Genomic DNA, 18,600 nt, shown 5'->3' on the forward strand with positions numbered 1-18,600 from the left:
AGCATCCGAATCGGGTGGTCTCACCTAGACACAGGATCATCCGACAAAAATTTTGACCTGATGGTCAAGATTCAATTCATCCCCCCAAGCAAGCAGGTTGGTTCTATTAGCTCAATGAGTATCTCCATATTTATTTATTTCTGTATTTTTTTTGTCCATAAATGAGTGCCCTAACTTGATACTTTGTCTATGACAGTGTTGCAATGTGACGCGGTGTGAACTTATAATGTAGACTGGCTATTTTCCCAATATTAGATTTGATTTGAAAATCTATCCAACGATGTCAATCAGTCCTGTTGTGAATGAATGACAGTGTCCTTCTTGTCCAATCCAATCCACTTTATTTATAGAGCACATTTAAAACTACGGTGTTAAACCAAAGTGCTGTACACTCAGTAACAAAATACTAAAATAAACAAGAGCAAAAACAACACACAATAAACAACTGTCCTCCTAGTCTAATCTTCTTTGTCTTGTCCTATGTTTTTCTCTTTTCTCTTTCTTTTCTGTTTCTTCGGACTACACCCTGGGCCAGTGTAATAACTGGATGGGGGGGGGCGCACTACAAATCCCGAACCTATCAACCTATATGTATTACCAAGAGCTTATGACTACTTAATAACTACAGGGGATACACAGGAACTCAGGTTCTTTTTTTTCCAATTCCTGAAAAGTTACGGTTTTGGATAATACAAGGTTTCCACCCGGCTGACAGTGATGATATATACGGTACAGTAATAATAACAATGTATATTGAAATGTCTCTGAATGTTCTGCCCTTACAATACGTTTAGTATAGTCTGTATGGCTTGGCAGACCGCTTACAAAGTGGTCCCAATAAAGCTCCTCGACACTGGCTTCATTTAAGTTCTTTACTGGTGGTCACTTAATTTGTAAAACTGAAAATACAGAAAATAGAAAACGCAAACATTTGTGTCATAATCCAAAACATATTCCTACGCATCACAAGTTTGCAAAGTGAGCACATGTTGTAGTAGCTGTACTAGTTACATTCAATGAATCCAACTTACATAAACATGTTAGGACAGACATAAAAACATAAGCTTTAAGAGCCATGAGCTTTAACAAATAAACACAAACTTACAGACTTATCCTGTCCATGGCCTGATAGAAAGGTTTCACTCAACATGCTCTTGACAGTGTGCTGGTTTGAGCTGAACTGGCTCAGAAGCTAAAACTAATCCCTTAATTAACTCACCTGGTGAGCCTGACCAGGTGTAGAGAATTACCAATTTGGCTAAAGCACATACCACATACAAGGCCTCAAGGTGGCAGTATATCACACATAAAAGTAGACAGCACACTGAATGTAAAAATATAATAAAACTAGAAAAAGTGCTCCTCGGAGCACAGGTCTCCGCCAGGTCAGGTACGTTATTCTGACCTCCTGGTGGCGCTATAATAGGCCAATGTGAAAAGGGTGCCATTTATTCTTAGGTCTTTCACGGCAATCAGACACTGCATTCATGATTTGAGGCATTTTGTTCTAAAAATGTGTTTAGCTAAATTAGACCTGCTGGTGGCGCTATAACAGGCCAATTTGAAAAGGGTGGCATTTCTTCCTCGGCCTAGTGGGAATGTGCGTGTGAAAATTCATGGAAATCGCATGCTGCGTGCATAGTTTGAGGCTTTTTGTTCAAAACGGACCAATCCTGCAAACTTTGGAAGCCAACCATAGGCAATGAGGATGGAATATGGGAAATCGGACAGATTCGTGTTGATCACATGACTACAGAGATACTGTGTACCGATTTGCATGACGTAAAAAATCTGTAGGAGTACTGTCAAAAAATGGGTTTTCTTTTGCACAAATCGGCCTCCTGGTGGCGCTATAACAGGCCCATGTGAAAAATTTGGGGCAGAGGTTCTGGATTGGCATCGAGGGAGTGTGTGTGCACAGTTTCGCAGCGAGCGGGCCAACGGTGCCGGAGATTAGCTGGTAACACACGGACAGGACACACACACAGACGGACAGGGGGTAAAACATACTCTCTCGCCATGCCTTTCGGCCTGGCGAAGACAATAAGGCTTGGTGTGAGATGCGTATGATTGTTTTGTTTTGTCTTCCTCCTGCTCCTAATTGTCATAGCTGCCACGGTCGTTCTTTGGCCTGTTGAAATCAGAAATGAGCGCTCGGGTGGCACAGTGGTAAAGTCCCTGCCCACCACCACGGAGGTTGTGGGTTCAAATCCTTCGTGGTGAATGCGGCTTTGAGGGAAGCCGGGCGGGGAGGGTGTCTCTACATGTATTCCTACTGGCTGGGGGTGGCACCTATCAGCAGGGAGAGTTGGGCGGGAGGAGTAGGACGAAGGCTCTACGTCCTCCCGGTGGGGGCTCCTCACTGGCAGGTGAGTCAGTAGGATACGACAGCAGTGACAACACAGAAATGTGTGTGGGGAGGAATTCATTGGCATAACGACTAAATTGGGGAGAAAAAGGGATAAAAAGGAAAAAAAATTGAAATACAATACATTCTAGTTAAATATTCTCAAATAGAAACTTAAATCAAATCTACACACACACACACACACACACACATAGAGCACACACAGAGCACACACACACACACACACACACACACACACACACACACACACACAGAGCACAGAGAGGGAGTTAATGAGAAAGTTGCGTGAGAAAAAAAATACTCGATTCAGCAGGTGTTTGGACAGAGGGAACCATTACAACAATTCCTTTTTGATGATTTATACCCAACTATCTATTTTCAGGAAATTCACTTTAATCAAGCACAATTTAGCAAACAAATGGAAATCTATTCAACCATTAATACAGCACGTGTCATGTCAATGCATGGGCTTGAAATTTGTAATTAACAGTAGGCACTTCTGCCTGTCGCTTTCTTGTTGATGAATGCCTCTCTTGAAGCTGTGGATACAAATTAGGTTTTTATTAAGGTGAGTTAGAAAATGCAAATGAATTACCAAAATTATGACAAGGCATACCAGATAAAAATGAAGGAGGGGGTTTGGGGTGGGGGGGGGGTGAATAATTTCAACCTCAGTTACTCACAAAGTATTACTTAAAAATCCATTAAAACAGGCTCTCATTATTACCACAGCTATGAAAGTATATCGGACAGCTTGCAAATCATTTAGAAAGAAACAAAACTGCTGGTGTGAATACGATACGATAATACTTTATTGTCAGTTCACACTGACATTTGTCTTGAGACCCAGCAGCCATGTATGCAACACATAAACAGTACACACATTTGATATGACACAAAAAACAAAGACAACAATACTGTACATACATAAAGACATATAAAGACAAGAGCAATATCCACCACTCAGCTTACCCCTGGCCTAAACTCCTGATTAAGCCTCAATGTCGTCTGATGGACAAAGGACCTCTTCAGTTTGACCTTATTGTATGTTGGAACACTGTAGCTCCTTCCAGAAGGCAGCAACCTATATTCTCCATACAAAGCATGGCTAGTGTTTGAAGTGATATTCCTTGCCAACCTTAGCATACTGTTATTAAACGTAGATGTATAGAGCCTCTGAAGTGGTTGTCCAGCAGTCTTTGAACAAATGTGTAGTTGCTGCAGCAGTTGTGACTTTAAAGAGGTGGTGCCATGGTTTTGCACTTTTTCTGTTTTTCATGTGTCTATGAGGTTGATAGAACTTCATTAAGCCCCCTGGTGGTGTTTTTATGGTGTTTTATGTCTTCTCTGACTATTTTGAGTTTCTTCCTGGAGGGTCAAACGTGCCAATAGAAAAACAGCACTTTAATGACACAGTAAAATTATACCCTCCCCCTCATTATCATAACACAACAGGTGTGGGCATGAGGAGGAGTAGGGCCTAGGACAGGTGGGCGGTGCTAAGGTGGTGGAGGAGGTGCTAAGGTGAGAACCAGGTATACTTAATGAACTGGAGGCGTGTCCAGGTAAAAACATAATTTTTACTTTCTGTACACTTTTTTGAAAAAAATCTTCCTCCTAGTATAACCATAATACCTGATGATTATGTTTTAGGGGGGGGGGGGAATCACTGAAAATCACGGCACCCCGTCTTTAAGGCTACAGACAGACATCCATACCAGGTGGTACTACAGCACTGAAGAACACTCATAATAACAGAAGTGAAAAACTAAAGAAGAATCCTGAACCTTCCCCCACTGGTAGGGCTGCATGCTCACCAGGGTATTAATTTGCGCGCGGAGCACATATCTTTGCCAGGCCAGATGGCCTACCCAGGGCTGTGTAAGATGTGGGTTGCAGGATCCAAGGAATCTGTGGAGGGAAATAGCGTTTCCTTGCGGGGTTCAGTTTTTTAACAAATGGAACCCTGCTGGCTACCACATTGTTGTCATTCCTCAACAGTTTTGTACATTTATTACCAACCTAAAGTACCTACACTGGCCACAACAATACAACCAACACAAAAGTCCAGATGACTAATTGGTAACATTAGTGCACCATTAAAATGCATCTTCTAGTCTATACATCACTTTGGTGAAGAGATTTGATGTAGGGGGAAAAGGAGGAGGCCTAGTATAGACCCCTGGGGGATTCCGGTCAATGAAGTACATAGGATTTAAGTGGTTAAACATACACACATGTGCTCGCACCCGCACACACAAACACGCACGCACGCACACATCTCTGCCATTCAGGTGGTATAGAATTATGTTGAGGAAACAGATTAATGCAAGTTCGTCCACTGGTTATGGTTGATTTATGTAGGTCCTCCGGATTATAGTGTTCACTGACTGACTGCACACGTGCATGGGTGCTTCCACGAGTTAAAACTTGGTGCCTCATCTCTCTTGATTGTCCTCACCCATTTGGCCAACTGTTAAAATATGCTTTTTCTTATATATATGAATGGAGAAGTGTTCAACAGTAGAAGGAGCGAGTTGAGGAGGAGATTTTAGACTGCGAGGTGCAGCTGTTAAACAAGGAGCAGTGCCTTCAAGATTCCACTGGAATGATGCGTGATTATGGATCTTTTACAGGCCACGTGAGCACTTTAACCCTGTATATCAGCTATTTGAAAATAGCAGATTTAAAATTATTATATTATATATATATTTTTTAAATATTTGGAATGCTTTTTAAACATTTTAACAACACAAATCTGGTATGGGGGACCGTTCCTGGCACAAAATGTTTTCAGATGGGGGTCTGTGCTACAGAAATACTTTAGGGGTCCTTAATTATTGCTTAAACAACAATTTGGAAAAAAGCCCAAATATTTAAGCAACTACACTTTACAAACAAGCCCCCCAAAAAACACAACCCACAACCATATTTACAAGCAACTACAGAAAAGCATGCCCAGAACCGCTTATAATAAGCAGCCATGGCAACACTGAACCAGAGCACTGGGACAACATGCACTTGTGCGTCTGTTTGTAATGATCACATTACATTAGCGCCCTCCTGTGGTTATCTGTGGTCTTTGCGTCACACTACAACCATCCGGCCACTGCTTTCACCGGTGTTACAATGACATCGGTGACCTATCGATTTCTGTGAGTTCAAGAAGGAATTAACCCAATTCTTGTTGAGATTTCCGGTCTGTTATATTGAGACTAGTAACCTATCGATTTCTGCGACGTTCAGGAAGTGACCCGATTCTTGTTGACATTTCCGGTCTGTTACATTGAAATCGGTGACATATTGAATTCTGGTACTGCGTCGTCTTTGTCTTTTACTATGAATGTTCTGTGAATTTTCCAGGAACCTGGAATTCTAAAAACTCATAAACATCCTCATGCAAATAAAATGGAAGATATTTGATCACAGTCATGATTTCGTAGATAGAATGAATAGATAGATAGAATGATAGATAGAATAGTGCTTTCTTGGTTCAACATCCTTTTGATCCTTTTGCATGAAACTGTACCTTTGTGCTTTTTTTTGTTAATAAAGTATTCAATCAAATTGGCAGTTAAAACAAAATCACAACAATATCATTATTTAGGAAAACGCTAACTGTGGATTTATACACAAAAATGTTTCCATTGTGGTTCCACTTTCAGACATAGAACAACATGCAACAAACTGCACAAACAACCATGAAACATAGAAACATGTATCCTTACATATAAAGTTTGGAGCAATACATAGGACACTAAGATCTAGCTATGACCAGTTAGTGTTCAGATCTAATAGTAGATCTATAGGACCTGTTCAGGTGGAGCCATAATTTGAAGTCATTCTTTAATCTGGCAAGAGAATGTAGGGATTTCAGAGCTGTGTGTTTCCAGCAGCATTGTTTTGTAGGTTTGCAAAATTGTCATCATTTGAAATTATGTCTGAAAATATCAGTAAAAAAGGAGTCATTTGTATTTGTTTTTGTAATATAGTAAAATATATAGTAAAAAATCAGGGTGTTTGTACCTACTTTGGCCACTTGGTGTCACTTTGGGTCAACTCTATCTAACAGAGGTCACTGTTAAGTAGAGTGTGAACACATACATTTATAATGAAACAGATTAACTAGTAAGTAGAAAAACAAAGCAGTCCTGCACATTGTCTTCACTTACAAAACCTTTTATTTTTATTCGTGTACAAAAAGCAGTTGTCCTGTGTACAGTGTAGCAGTAATGTCTCAGAGCCTCTGCCTGATGAGAAAAAGACTAATATCTCCCAGGAAAAAGGGGGAATTCCCCTTTAGGCTAGTGGTTTAGATGCTTGTGTCTTCACACAACTATATTACAGTACAATGTTTTGGTTAAACTATTCATTTGAACCCATTAAGACCTGAGGCCGATTCTACAAATGCCTTCTGAATCAGCAGTTCTCACAATTTCAAGATTTTTAAAAAATGTGTGTGCGCGGCACGAAGTGACACGCTGCGAGCTTGTACATCTGATTTTTTGAATAGCCAACGCTAAAATCTAAAATGAGTGACACAGACGCTTTCCCGGTTTTAAAGGGAACAGTACAATGTTTTGGTCAAATTATCTTCAAGTAAAAACATGAAGTGTCTCTGGGACGCGTAATATTGTTGTACAGCCTCATTCGACCAAACCCCGCCCTGCCGCCCTGCGATTGGCTGAATACAAAAACGAGAAAACAAGGACTCCGCCCCCAGAGGGGACGGTGGGGGCATTTACAGTCTAATACAGACCAAAACCCTAGTATTGCATGCGGTCTCGTGGCGTGCCTCACTACGCGTTAGACTGCTGACCCTGTGGCTTGAGTTCGAATCCCGCTGGGAGTACTCTTTTTCCGACAACCGCAGTTGGCTAATAAAGTATAGTTTTGGACCATGACGGAGGCGCGCCGACTCAGCAGACCTTGAGGCCAAGGAGTCGCGCCCGAGCGCCTCCAGGCGCGAGTGCCCGCGACGACCGGCCGATGGTCTGCTAGTCGACTAAGTGCCGTCCGAGTTATGTACCGATAGGCACAGAATAGTAAATGATGTTGTGGGGACTGCATTTGCCCCAACTGTCACTCAAAGTGACCACTGGCCAATCACAGCGCGACTTTTCCGTGTCTGGGGCGGGTCTTGGCAGAATGAAGCTGTATATCACTATCACGCCTCTGGGACACAGCATCCTGTTGAAGCGACCATGAGCAAGGCATCGTACCCGCCATTGCTCATTAACGGTGAAGTTGCTCTAGAGATGACGGTGTCATAAAAAAGATGAATGTGTTCAACTTGTCTTTTAAATCTTCAAAAAGAAAAAAAGAAACACATATTCACCTAGACACTGGAGGTATTTTAAGTACATCGGTACAAGTCAATCCTTCAACCCTAGATGTTCAGAGAGGTATGGGTCGATCTCACAGAGAATCTTTATCATGATTGAACGTGCAGCAGATCCTTTGTTCGTCACTGCATCGATGACAAAACGTGCCGTATCACTTTTCACCTGCATGGCGTTGGCCTCTTCCAGCTCTGAGTAGTTTAACACCTTCTCGTCCAAAAGTTTGTCGAGGATAATCTTGAGACTGCCTTGAGAAATACCTTTGATGAAGCTGCTCCGCACAGCAAACAGTCTCTCTTCTGGACGACTCTGTGTGTGATGAAAATAGAAAACAGAACTCTGTAAGAATCATCATCAGGTTTTGATTAATCTACTTCATGTCTTTATTGTTGTTATTGCAAAAGAATAATCCTGTTGGCTCCATTTTATGGTTGAACTATAGAGCTTCTGTGTTTTAAATCTCTCAAGAGGATCATTGTCAAAAGAAGAGGTCCATTAAAATACTTTTCTTTTCTAGTCATAGTCAGCAACAAACATCTTTGACAGGTTCACCAATAACATAATGTGTTTTACTAGCAGAATACAGTGTATACTATAAATATCATGGTGATTTGGATGTTTCTATACTATAAATATCAAGGTGTATTGGATGTTTCTATACTATAAATATCATAGTGTATTGGATGTTTCTATACTATAAATATCATGGTGTATTGGATGTTTCTATACTATAAACATCATGGTGTATTGGATGTTTCTATACTATAAATATCATGGTGTATTGGATGTTTCTATACTATAAATATCATGGTGTATTGGATGTTTCTATACTATAAATATCATAGTGTATTGGATGTTTCTATACTATAAATATCATGGTGTATTGGATGTTTCTATACTATAAATATCATGGTGTATTGGATGTTTCTATACTATGAATATCATGGTGTATTGGATGTTTCTATACTATAAATATCATAGTGTATTGGATGTTTCTATACAATAAATATCATGGTGTATTGGATGTTTCTATACTATAAATATCATGGTGTATTGGATGTTTCTATACTATAAATATCATGGTGTATTGGATGTTTCTATACTATAAATATCATGGTGTATTGGATGTTTCTATACAATAAATATCATGGTGTATTGGATGTTTCTATACTATAAATATCATGGTGTATTGGATGTTTCTATACTATAAATATCATGGTGTATTGGATGTTTCTATACTATAAATATCATGGCGTATTGGATGTTTCTATACTATAAATATCATGGCGTATTGGATGATTCTATACTATAAATATCATGGTGTATCAACATTGTCCTCCACTGACCTGGACGTCAGGGACCGTTTGAGGCTCGTCAATCTTCGTTGTCGGATGGTGATGATGATGGTGGGGAGGTGGGAAAGGAACCAGTGGAGAGCTGGTTGCGTAGCCGCTTAGGTTGGGGTAGAACGTTGGCAGGTGCTGCTTGTCGAGGTTGTCCGGAGCTTTGACGTTAACGTCTGCAAACTTGCTAGCGCTGCATAAAGATGGAAATGTGCAATGCATGTAAACATGTTTAATTGATTGATGAATGGCCCAAACTATACCGTTTACTGAGAGGACCCCCTCCCCCGTCTGACGACGTTGTCAACTGTCTGATTTAAACTCTGTAGGGCACTGAGATGCTCCAAATGAGAGCTTAGATGAGAATTAATTGATTAATATCAATGACGTCGTCAGCGGTCTGACACAATTGTTAAATTATTCAATTAGATTATTATTCATTAAACTCTGAAGACACACTGAGGCGCTCCTGTTTTCATTAGAAGCCTATCAGTAGTAAGTTTCCGTTAGTACACAAATGTGTTGTTTTGTGTGTGTTCCTGTATGCTGAGAATGTAGCATAGATAAAATAAAATAAAAAACATGTAAATCCCAAGCTTGGAACAAAGGCCTTACTTTGTTTATTTGAAGAGGTTTTCTTTATAATGTATTTATTTCATCTGGGATATATGTTTTAAAATCCATTTATTTAATTTTAAGATATATTTAAAGTTATTTTACAAAGAAAAAAAGTATATGCCTTAGTTAGTGTGTGCCTTACAGTTAATGTAGTATGTACCTCATGAATAAAAAGGCATTATTTCATTTCATATATATTGAAAAGAAGATAAGAGAAAATACAGTTGTTAAAAAAAAAAAACATGACTTTTGTAAGAGAAATAATCAATGTTTTTCAGTAATTTGTCTGATAAAACCTAAGGATAAAACTAAGAAAATGCTTTGTTAAAAAGGTAGGTTTTTAGTCCAACTGTAACTGCTATAACGACAATGATAGCCATGAATATCACTTTCTGAGCAATTGTATGAAGGATAGAAACTCGTTATACAGAACAAAGTGAGTTTATTATTTTCTGATAATTTACTCTTAGGGTGCGTTCGGAAATACAGCACTGAGCGCACTGGCCAATACAAACTAATAGGCGAGTGCGCTCCGGTGTGCAATTTCCGAACGCACCCTATGTGAATTTATTCTCACCTGTTGCCTCCCACGTTGCCCTGTGGACAGCCAATCATATCAGAGGAGCCCTGGGAGGGCGTGGTGCCCTTGCCCTGTTGCATCATGGGGGATTGGGGGGAGAACAGGGTAGCCTGGCGTAGACAGACTATATCACTGAGTGCAATTTTTTTTTGCACTCGCAGATTCTGGTCCCAGGCTAAGAACAGGGGGCTCATACTGCAGCGGAGAGACAGAGAGCAGTCAGCCAGGCTGAGGTACCACTCACTTTACTGAATGCTATCAACATGGCCACCCTCCCCTCCATTGAGTTCAATGGAGAGGTGGCGCCATCTTGTGAGGTTTGCAGCGATTCATTTTTAATGTGACATCATGTCACAACAACTTACCAAAGGCATTACATCTCATGGAGTGTTAGTTTGTACATTTTGCTATAGTTCCTTGGTTTTTACTTTAACTTTCATTTGACTTTGAATTTGACATGGCTTTTCACATTTCTTAGATTGTTGAGTGATTTTAAGGGCTATTGTTCTTTCAAGTAGCATTATAGCATTCAAGCGTCTAGCCTGCATCCACAATATGGCAAAGTGACCGATTGTGTCCAGTGGATCCACAACAGACATGTAATGTTATGATGTGCAGTCACAAGATACCATTTAGACAACGGCAACATTATGATTGGATTATCAGGGATGATTACAAATATAAGTTAACTGACTATAATAATAATAATAATAATAATAAATTGTATTTGTAACGCACTTTATATTTGAAACAAATCTCACAGTGCTACATGTTAAAAACAAAAAACAGAGAACAAGAAAACAATAATAATAATAAAACAGTGAAATGAATAAACTTCAGATCAAAGTCAGCAAGACACAGTAGATGTTTAAAAGGATAAAACAACTACATCTCCATCTAGGCAAATGCCTTGTTAAAAAGAAAGGTTTTTAGGCCCCTTTTAAAAGTGTCAATGGACTGTGGTGCTCTCAGATGGTCAGGGAGGGCATTCCACAGTCGAGGAGCAGCTGAGCAGAAGGCCCGATCCCCAATGGTGCGGAGCTTCGTTGTGTGGGGTTCGAGTGTGTTTGAGTTTCTAGAGCGGAGGGAGCGGGTGGAGCGGGTGGAGGTCGGGGGTTTGAGGAGTTCCTTTAGATAGGAGGGGGCATTGCTGTGGATGCACTGATGGGTAAGGAGGGAGACCTTGTACTCGATCCTAAAGGAGACGGGAAGCCAGTGTAGTGAATGGAGAATGGGTGTGATGTGTTCGTATTTCTGTAGTGTTATGATCTAGAGGTTAGGTGTAGGATGTGCTACGTGACTCGGACCACATAATGGCGTTCAATTAATGCAGTCAATCAATATGAATCATATGAGCGAGACTATGAAAAATCATGTGACAATGCGTGACCAGAGACATAATATGTCCACACAGACAGTGTAGGATGGTGAACTACAACTAAACCATGATTATTAACTTAAGATGGGGGGGGGGGCAGGCTGGGTGAGAGAGGGGAGGAGAAGGGTCTCATGGAGGGTGGGGACGAGGCCTGTACTGGTACCGTAGCTGGGCGGGAAGGGGAGCTCCCGGTGCATGGACTTGATCATCTGCTGCTGCGCCTGCTAACTCGCTGCTCGAAACCTGTAAACACTTTGAGCAGCAGTACAACATCCATTCTGAGGCTGTGGTTCAACAAGGTACATTGTAGTGCTTTGTACCTTGCAGTTTCAGCTTAGTGTCATTCATTCTCACACACTGTTTTATATTACAGTTGATTACTAGTTCTAGTACAGGCCCAGGGGCAGATTTAGGCAACATGTGAGAGGCAGGACAAAAGAAACAATAATGATAACTAGAAAAAGTGCTCCTCGGAGCACAGGTCTCCGCCAGGTCAGGTACGTTATTCTGGCTTCCTGGTGGCGCTATAACAGGCCCATGTGAAACATTTGGGTCAGAAGTTCTGAATTGGCATCCAGGGAGTGTGTGTGTGCACAGTTTCGGAGCGACCGGGCCAACGGTGCCGGAGATTAGCTGCTAACACACAGACAGGACGGACGGACGGACGGACAGGGGGTAAAACATACTCTCTCGCCAAGCCTTTCGGCCTGGCTGAGACAATAATAATAGTGCAACTCTGAGTGCAGATTTCCGCCAGGCTGGGTTGCCTACCTAGTGGAGCCACTTTCCTCCACCGTCTTGGTCTCGGCCCTCAGGGAGCCAGTCTCAGGTGGTGCTGGCTGCAGCCTCTCTAGTGGCATGGGACGAACAGAAGTGACGTCATAGAAGTAGGGGGTGTCGTCTCCTCCTCCTCCTCTGGATCTCTCAGACATCCAGAGACCCGAGACGTCCAGGGCTGTGTAAAAAGTCCTGACAGAATGTTGACACATTTGGGTAAATCCATGGTAATCTCAGGCATAATGATGGAATAATGTAATGTTAAACACTAAGTGTACCTCAGTGTGTTTAAGGTTTAACACTAAGACATGTACCTCTGTGTGTTCCAGCTTAGATCTTCTACAAGCATGTAGACACTTTCAAACAGACCAGGAAACATCTTCAACAGGTCAATAGCAGCAGCATCCTCAGCACTGTGAAAAGACAAAGATAATGATTTTAGTAATCACAGCTATCAGGTAAGGCTCTCTTGGATGTTCCTACACACCTATATTGTGATAGTAATCATTGACATGGAGTGTTCGTTCAGTAACAGGGGTCTCCCTGTCTCTTCAGCTCTTTAGTAAACAGAAAATTCATTTTCAGGCTGGGATACCATACCAATTATATCTCTCTTGTGATTATGGCCTTGGCCTTTGACCTTTTCAACCCAAAGAAAGGGCAGGAGTGGCTACACTTTGTGTTATTTGTAAATCCTATTCAACTTACTAGTGCATGTGGAGATTGTGTTATTTTTAAACCTATTCAACTTACTATGGATGTGGAGATTGTGTTATTTTTAAACCTATTCAACTTACTAGTACACATGATGATTGCTTATGAAGCGCAGCAATTCTAATCCATTGTCAGGGTAGCTCTCCTTGCCCTCCATATTCTGAACCACATCAGGTGGCAACTGGAAAACCAAAGAATTTAAAGATCAAATATACTGGCCCAGTGGACATGAAGACAGACGTGAACCCAAATGATGCTTTAGTCACCTTGTCTTTCCATCTGTTGCATAGTGTTGTCATAGGATACTCCCATGGGCTGATCGTTTGCATAATCTTTTGATTTCCAACCAAGTACTCTACTCTCCTGGAAGAAATCGAACAAAATAATGCAGCAAAAAACAAATGCACTTAAAACACATAGGGCAGAAAACATACTTTACTTAATTACTGTTAAAGATTAGATGGGGTTTTGATTAAGCCATGATATCAATTACAAATATCTTTGATATGTCAGTGACTTGAGTGTATTAAAAAGCACTGTTTGGCAACAGAAAATGATTGCCTGTTTCTTGTACCTTTTGTCTGACCAGAAGAAGGCATGAGCCAAGCATTCCTCCACTTTAGGTCTTTTTGTTGGGTCTCCACTGATCATCCTCTCGATGAGATTCTTGGCAACCACATCCTGAATATCTTTTAAATCATACTTACCACTGTAAATGTTAAATTCACAGTTAAATCCTCTGCCAAATGGATGTTGTCCTCCAGACAAGATGTAATAGTTCAACATCCCAGCCACCTTTAGAATGAATGTAAACATGTAGTGACAGTAATGCATGTGTTACTCATTGATTTAATTGTTGTGATGCAGAATAAGAACAAACCTGGATGTCAGTGCTGCGTTTATACGGTACACGTTTATCATCATCCAAGGTCTCCTTTGCCTTCCAGCATCTTGTTCCAGCACTGCTTGTGAGATGTGTTGTTTGTCCTTGGAGCAACTGTCTGCTTATTCCAAAATCAGCCAATCTGGCCCTCCCTTTAATATCTGCAGGGCAAACAGGGTAGGTATTATAATAAAATCCAATGAAAGGGTTTGGATTTAGATTAATCAATATAAATTCAGTGAATGGTGCCTAAATATCTGACTTTATCTGCTTGTTTAATTTGGCTTCTGTAGCTTACCAATTAAGACATTCTGGGGCTTGATGTCCCGGTGGAGAATTGGAGGATTCTGAGAATGGAGTATTGTTAAACCTGTGAGAACCTGCTTTGCCAGATGCTTCTTCAGTTCAAAATCTGTATTTATGATGTGTTCTTCCAGTGTGTATTCACATAACTGAAGAACAAGGTATCCAAAGTTCTCATCCTCTACAAAGCCCAGATATCGTACAATTGAGGGATCATCAAGCTCTGGAAGACTCAAAAAGTTTTCCTCGTTCTGCAGCACCTCATAGTTGGATTTAGACATTCTCTTCACTGCCACTTCAGTGCCATCATCTCTTAACCCCAAGAACACCTCAGTTCCATCACTTCCCTTTGCTATGCGGAATAGTTTATCATTCACAAACTCAAAACTTCCAACTTTGACAACTTTGTCAGCGTACGCAAGCTTCTCTAACTGTTGTCTCCACCTTTTACTGACTGGACGCCATTTCCGTCGTGGGGGTGGTGGATCCATGTCTTTATTTCAGAACAGCTATGGGGAGACAAATAAATTATGTTCAATAGATAGAATTATTTTATTTTTACAAAATCATCAAAGTGAGTACAGGTGCATACAGTCATACCCCCAAATGCAGTAGGCTCCCACGGAAACATGCGTTAATCGGCGCTGCCATTAAATATGTTTAATCCATATTTTAAATTTAAGTTTTCTCCTCTTCCGCGCTCCATGCCGCTCCTCCAGTCAATCACAAAACGGGGGAGGCGGGACATGGTGCTCCAGAGAGAGCAAAACTACATTTTAAAATATGGATTAAACATGTTTAATGGCAACGCCGATTAGCGCCAATCAACGCACGTTTCCGCGGGAGCCTACTGCATTTGGGGGTATCTTTCAAAAATCTCTGCAACACTTAAGCAACGTTATATTTGTCCGGGACCAGACACTGGTACCAGCGGGTACCAGGGAGAGTGGACTGACTGTCAAAAGGGACCCTGGATACCGCCTTCCCAAATATAAACTAGAATTTTCGCAATTCTGGGAAATTGCAAAGTGTGGTTGCGCCGACGCCGGTCGCGGCAGCCGGGACTCGAGGAATACGCCGGGAGGAAGGAGGCCGCGCAACGTGCCATTCGAATTCGGTGCTGATCGGATCCTGCGTTCGTGATACGTGGCGTTTTGATTTTAAGAAATAGGCCCCTCCCACTAAATAAATAGGCCCCTCCCACAAATGTAACGGGCCAATCATATTGTCACCTCACTCCTGAGATCACTTGCTTTTCATTTTGAAAGGAGTGATGCCCCCAAAAATCATGTTTTTGGATCAAACGGTTACATTTTGCGCATTTGTGGCACCCCCTATGGATCAAAGTGGAAATACTTTAGGGGATTTCTTGAGTGAACCACCCTTGACATGTGATTCAAATTTGAGATTGACCGAACGTTTTGTTCGTGATTTTTGGCATTTTTTGTAAAACAGGCCTCTCCCGCTAACTTTGGAAGCCAATTACGGACGAACGGTATGAACTATCAAAGTTCCGCTTGGCTATGTTTATCCCATGGGTCCAGAGATCATGTGTACCGATTTTTGTGAAATTTTGACAAAATACGTGGGAGGAGGAGCTAAAAGTGTGTTTTGAAGAAATTTCAAAATGGCGGAAAATCTATCCAGACGGAAATGGGCGTGTCCTATATGGGGAGTTGTGTCATGACCCAAGAAATCCAAGGGAAAATATATTTTATTCTACGACCTACGGTTCAAGAGTTATAGGCCAAAAGGTAAAGTGGGCTGTTATAGCGCCACCACGGGCCGACTGGTGAAATTCTTTTTTTTTATAATTTTGCAATAAATTATGAACCTCCCCCCTAAGTCTTGTAACTCTAGCCCTTACGGCTTCTGAGAAAAAAATACTTGAATGGGAGTTTTTTCATTTTCCCATTAAAGTCGATGGGGACATTTAATGCACTAATAAATCAATATCAATTAAACCATGTAACCAATCTATTAGCAAATAAGTTAGCCATCGATTCCCGATGAAGCCGGTCAATTTGACATATGGCACGAAATTGGGAAAAATAAACTGTGGGAGGAGTAGCGGGGCAAAATAAAGTTTATCTACAAATAAATAAAGTAAGAAGAGTACTATAGTCTGGTTGCCATGTTAGGGCGGTTGCAACCACACTAAAAAGGGATTCAAGGTTCCGAAAGAGGCTAGCTGTCAAGTAGGTACAACATGTAGTATGCTGGTTGCAACAACACCTCAAATAAATGCCATTATTATAAAGATAGATTTGCTATATTCAAAAAATGTTGACAAATATTGTTCTCTTATGGATGTACCTGGCAGCAAACATTATCAGATTAGAGTCTATGGCCAAATAATACATATCAATATGGGGTCCTTGACATGAATCAGTGCATTAAACCACTGATTAAATGAACGAACTCACCCTGTTTCCTGTCTGTATCTGGTTCATTCAGCAGCCAGTAGATCAACTTCAAACTGAGAAAACAGCTCCAACAGCGCGAGCTTTGGGAATGCAGAGCGGGGGCGAGGCGTCCCACCCACAACAAATCCGCCGTGCACTACTATATACAGGGTCCCCACACATTTTTAGCAATGAATTTCCAAAACTTTTCCAAAACTTTTCCAGAATATTTAGCCCAATTTCCAGGCCTATATAACAATCATTCAGCGCAATAATGTGTCTCTTACTCCTATGTACAATGCCCAAAGATAGGCAGTGTAGCAAAAATAAAGCATAGAATATAAAATAGTACAATTTCATTCAACGTTTCGTGCAAAATTAGGGCATAGTGACCCTGCGAGCGAAAATAGGAGGTGTGGACGACGTCGTTGCACGGTTCGTTGTCGCTCGCGGTAGGTCAGGACGGTCTTATTCAAAAACATGTATTTGAATGAGATTTCATCGCCCGCTCGCTTCGCGTCACGTCGCATCGCATCGCTGGCAGTGAGGATGGGGTGTTACACAGCCCGTTCGGCGAAAAACTACTTATGTTACATATTTTGTGTAATGTTATACATGTTTATGAAAATGTTTTGTATTAAAAAAAAAAATCAATAGCCAAAAACAATGCATAGCCAAATATTTTTCCAGGACCCTTGATAAATTCCAGGACCTTTGATCAATTCCAAAACTTTTCCAGTACTGGATTTTTTAAATTTTTATTTCAAAATATTTCCAGGAATTTCATGACCGTGGGGACCCTGTATATATAGCTTGAAGCTCCTTCCTGAGAAGCAAGAGAAGCAAGTTTGTGACAAGTGACTCACTGTAACCTCAGGTATTTTGAACAGAAAACAAACTGCTCCATGACAGTAATGGACACACATAATTTTGTCCTCAGAAACATGTCGGCCATGGACGGCCCGCCACTTTTCAAAATACACCTCTCCCGCTTAGCGGAGAGTGTGGCGTTGTAGAGGGGGTCTCCCTGAACGTGTGCGTATGTCACAAGTGCCACGGCAAAGAGCCGTCTCGTGTCCAATTTGTAAAAGCTATGCACTGAAAATGGCCCTTTTCTGACCCCTGACCTCACTGGACGGCCCGCCACTTTTAAATTTACACCTTTCCACCTTTTTGTGTAGAGGGGGTCTCCCTGAACGTGTGCGTATAATGTCCAGTATTGTCTGAAAACGGCACTTTTCTTACCTCTGGCCACACTGGACGGCCTTGCCTTAATGTTCACCAACATTCTGTACTGGTCTGTATCAATTTTCTATCAAGTTCAGGGGCGCTCAGTTATGGAACAGTTCTCACTCACTAAATGCGAATGCGGTCCTTTTTTATTTGACCTTTTATATTTATACAGGTGAAAATCCCATCGACAAGATCTCTTTTACGAGGGAGCCCTGTTTAGGATACAAAGTTGCAACATACACAACATAAAACGTAAATAAACATTCACAAAAAAACAGCTCTTATACAGCATGACATCACAAATGAAAGAGAAATGCAAGGAAGGAAGGAGGGATGGAAGGAAGGAATCTGATCAGTCAGTGGGCCCATGCTGAAGATTTAACATGCCAGGGACTTTTCTTGTCTGCCATTTGGGGGCAGAATAGGACTGGAAAAGTCCAGTGAAAATACTTTTTTGACAAAACAAAGGGACGCTCTATAAAATGGTAAAAGGTTTTAATTATCTCTGTCCTTGGCTCTCTCTCTCTCTCTCTCTCTCTCTCTCTCTCTCTCTCTCTCTCTCTCTCTCTCTCTCTCTCTCGTCTGCCATTCAGGTGGTATAGAATTATGTTGAGGAAACAGATTAACAGAGCTGCTCGCAGTCTAAAATCTCCTCA

At 41.2% G+C, this 18,600-nt stretch overlaps 1 protein-coding gene across 1 annotated transcript; it reads right to left on the reverse strand.

The window, feature by feature from the left end:
• Positions 1-6,563: 6,563 nt before the first annotated feature.
• Positions 6,564-16,780, reverse strand: LOC308075399 (putative serine/threonine-protein kinase ireA). The gene is made up of 11 exons (XM_080415261.1): positions 16,733-16,780; positions 14,302-14,815; positions 14,001-14,164; positions 13,695-13,915; positions 13,387-13,483; positions 13,204-13,301; positions 12,721-12,819; positions 12,401-12,598; positions 10,249-10,446; positions 9,057-9,246; positions 6,564-8,019 (listed from the first exon to the last, which is right to left on the reverse strand). The coding sequence occupies exons 2-11, from the start codon at positions 14,795-14,797 to the stop codon at positions 7,744-7,746; spliced, it is 2,037 nt and encodes a 678-aa protein (XP_080271387.1). The 5' UTR covers positions 14,798-14,815; positions 16,733-16,780; the 3' UTR covers positions 6,564-7,743.
• Between the last annotated feature and the right edge of the window lie 1,820 nt (positions 16,781-18,600).

The sequence above is a fragment of the Gymnoscopelus braueri genome (genome assembly GCF_963280865.1).
Source record: "Gymnoscopelus braueri genome assembly, chromosome: 20".
Classification (NCBI taxonomy): Eukaryota; Metazoa; Chordata; class Actinopteri; order Myctophiformes; family Myctophidae; genus Gymnoscopelus; species Gymnoscopelus braueri.